The sequence below is a fragment of the Syngnathus typhle genome, linkage group LG18 (genome assembly GCF_033458585.1).
Source record: "Syngnathus typhle isolate RoL2023-S1 ecotype Sweden linkage group LG18, RoL_Styp_1.0, whole genome shotgun sequence".
Classification (NCBI taxonomy): domain Eukaryota; kingdom Metazoa; phylum Chordata; class Actinopteri; order Syngnathiformes; family Syngnathidae; genus Syngnathus; species Syngnathus typhle.
In genome coordinates, this window is record NC_083755.1 from 10,094,125 (window position 1) to 10,097,130 (window position 3,006).

The 3,006-nt window shown below is 51.4% G+C and overlaps 1 protein-coding gene across 1 annotated transcript; it reads left to right on the forward strand.

Annotated features, from left to right (window-relative positions):
• Window positions 1–339: 339 nt before the first annotated feature.
• On the forward strand, window positions 340–3,006 carry sstr2a (somatostatin receptor 2a). The gene is made up of 5 exons (XM_061265090.1): window positions 340–461; window positions 1,143–1,252; window positions 1,594–2,057; window positions 2,181–2,506; window positions 2,575–3,006. The coding sequence occupies exons 3-5, from the start codon at window positions 1,655–1,657 to the stop codon at window positions 3,004–3,006; spliced, it is 1,161 nt and encodes a 386-aa protein (XP_061121074.1). The 5' UTR covers window positions 340–461; window positions 1,143–1,252; window positions 1,594–1,654.

A 3,006-nucleotide genomic window follows, 5' to 3' on the forward strand; every position in this document is an offset into this window, starting at 1 on the left:
ATTTGACCCTAGATGAAATGATCTCCATTTTATTCCTATGGGGAATGTCTCTCGCTCTCTCTCTCTTTCTCCCTCCCTGTCTCTCCCCCCTCCTCGCTCTCTCTCTCGCTCTCCCTGCCTCTCAACCTCAGCCGCAGTCTCAAGCGCACCCAGTCAAGGTGACGCGCTCGTCGCCGACACTTTGCTCACTTTGGTTTATTTTGCCATAAAGAAAACATTTGCAGCAGCCGCTAACCAAACGGGAAAAAAAAAAAAGAAAAGACCTGAGCTACTGCTGGCACGGGCCGTGACGAGGGTGCCTGAACCGCTGGAGCTGCGCGTAACTGAGACGGAGCAGGTGGATGGATGGAGGGAGGGAGGGATGCACGGAAGGAAGGCTAGATGGACCCGCGCACTCTGTAAAGACATCTTGGCAATCGGCACGATGGATTTGACACAAGGAGGACATTTTCTATTGAAAAGTAAGTCTTCAAATATACAAAACAGGTCTTAAAAGTCTTTTGAGTTGAAAGGAAGTGCTGGACAGATTTTCATGGACATTTACACGGACTCAAATGTGACACGATTCCAATGCTTTGTGGGTTAGAAAAGATGAAAATAACATTATGGCTCGACTGTTCATTTAACGATGTCGAAGGAATGGGCTGAGGTCCCAGTTACAGCGCACTACCACTGGCCGGCTTTGAAAATATAGAAGCACAGATTTCATATACAACGTACTATGAGCTAAAAAAGGGATCATTGAAATGTCCCCCTAAATTTGCATGAAGAATGGATTCATGTCTGCCAAGGTGAGGTTAGGTTGAGTCATGTTATGTCACATTGCACATTCCCACATGCTTTTATTTTGCAACTCTACTTTTACCTTCTCGCAAAGGTCATTCATTATTGACATGAAGAAAAAATATATATATATATTCTCAAACAGCTGTAGGTCATGATGTTTTGAACTGAGCTGTCCATCAATATGAAATCTGTTATAAATGAGTTAACCAAAGGTGAGGTGACTATTCAATAGACGTGAGCAAAATTGGGACTTGTCCCTCAACTCAAATGACAGATCCTCCCTCCCTCCCTCCCTCTCGACAGCGTCCGAGCTGTTTGTTCCCAAGATCGATTGAATAAACATTTGTCTCCGCTAGCGGCACAATGCCCTCCCTCGATCATCTCTCGAAACTGGCTTATTGCATGTATGCACACGACGGACGACATGGAGCCTGCCCTCCCCGCCTACATCATTTGACCCACGGTGGTGAGTTGATGCTTTTGGTTGGTTGGTTGGATGGATGGATGGAGGGAGGGAGGGAGGGAGGGAGGGAGGGAGGGAGGGAGGGAGGGAGGGAGGGAGGGAGGGGGGGAGGGAGGGAGGGGGGGAGGGACGGCGGGACGGATGGACGTAGGTCAAGAACATTGACGGCGGAAAGAAATCACTCAATGATTTGGGACATACCTAAGTGGTTGGAAAATGCCACCAAATGGCAGCTCCAATGTTCACCGAGATCTGACCTTCGCCCTGAAAGTAGTAGTTACTATATCCGCTAACTGTTGCCATAGCGTCACTCCTAATAGCCTTCTCTCCCCATGTCCTCCTAGATGCGTTCTTGTGGTCATCTGCGATGTGACGGCGACACCCGTTTGAGCTAACTTTGTGACGATGGCGCTGGATCAATGGTCATTCCTCTCGCCTCCACCAAACATGACTATCCCCGAGCCGCTCCTGTACGACAGCTACCTTCAAGGGAACGGGTCGGGCCTGGGCCTGGACCTGGACCTGAACCTGACGGGAGAAAGCAAGGAACCCCACCAGGACAAGACCAGCTCAGTGGTCATCTCTTTGATTTACTTCCTGGTGTGCGCGGTGGGGCTCTGCGGCAACGCCCTGGTCATTTACGTCATCTTACGCTACGCCAAAATGAAGACGGTGACCAACATCTACATCCTCAACCTGGCCGTGGCCGACGTGCTGTGCATGATGAGCCTGCCGTTCATCGCCTTACAGCTGGCATTGGTGCATTGGCCCTTTGGCGAGGCGCTGTGCAAAGTCATTTTGACTGTGGGTAGGTAGACAACGACTCTAAGAGTCATGATCTGCCATCTCTAATTTGTAGAATCACTTGATCAAAAGCAACTCCTGACTCTATCTGCTTCTCCCCCCCACCCCTCTATCTGCTCCCCCCCAGACTCTCTCAATCAGTTCACCAGCATATTTTGCCTCACGGTGATGAGCGTCGATCGCTACCTGGCCGTGGTTCACCCTATTAAGTCGACAAAATGGCGGAAGCCCCGGGTTGCCAAGTTCATCAACTTGACAGTGTGGGGCGTGTCGCTGTTAGTCATCCTGCCGACGATGATCTTCAGCGGTCTGGACAAGGTACCGGTCTGCGGGATCGTTTGGCCCGAGCCCCAGGACGCCTATTACACCGCCTTCATCTTTTACACCTTCTTCATTGGATTCTTCCTTCCCCTGGCCGTCATCTGCCTGTGTTACCTGTTCATCATAGTCAAGGTGAGAAGCGGCTTAGTGGACGAGCGGTCCAATTCCGCTTTGCTTGTGAACTTGTGGCCTTTTTGCAGGTCAAATCGTCAGGCATGCGAGTGGGCTCGAGCAAACGCAAACGATCGGAACGTAAAGTGACCCGCATGGTCTCGGTGGTGGTGGCCGTCTTCGTCCTCTGCTGGCTGCCCTTCTACGTTTTCAACGTCACCTCGGTCACCGGCTCCATCAACCCCACGTCGGCGGTGAAAAGCACCTTTGACTTTGTGGTGGTGCTGGGCTACGCCAACAGCTGCGCTAACCCCGTTCTCTACGCCTTCCTGTCGGACAACTTCAAGAAGAGTTTCCAGAAGGTGCTGTGTCTCAAAAAGGTGACGGGCCTGGATGAAATGGACCGCAGTGACAGCCGGGCGGACAGGAGCAGGATGGCCAATCACGCGCTCATCATCAACGCCAACTTGGAGGCGCATAATGCGGCGCTGCTCAACGGAGAGCTTCAGACCAGCATTTGA

What these genes read in the sequence shown, in the direction of transcription:
- sstr2a (XM_061265090.1), top strand. Translation starts at nt 1,655, where the DNA reads ATGGCGCTGGATCAATGGTCATTCCTCTCGCCTCCACCAAACATGACT. An exon ending in CAAAGTCATTTTGACTGTGG is followed by an intron (nt 2,058 to 2,180) that starts GTAGGTAGACAA and finishes GCTCCCCCCCAG; the next exon opens with ACTCTCTCAATCAGTTCACC. An exon ending in ACCTGTTCATCATAGTCAAG is followed by an intron (nt 2,507 to 2,574) that starts GTGAGAAGCGGC and finishes GCCTTTTTGCAG; the next exon opens with GTCAAATCGTCAGGCATGCG.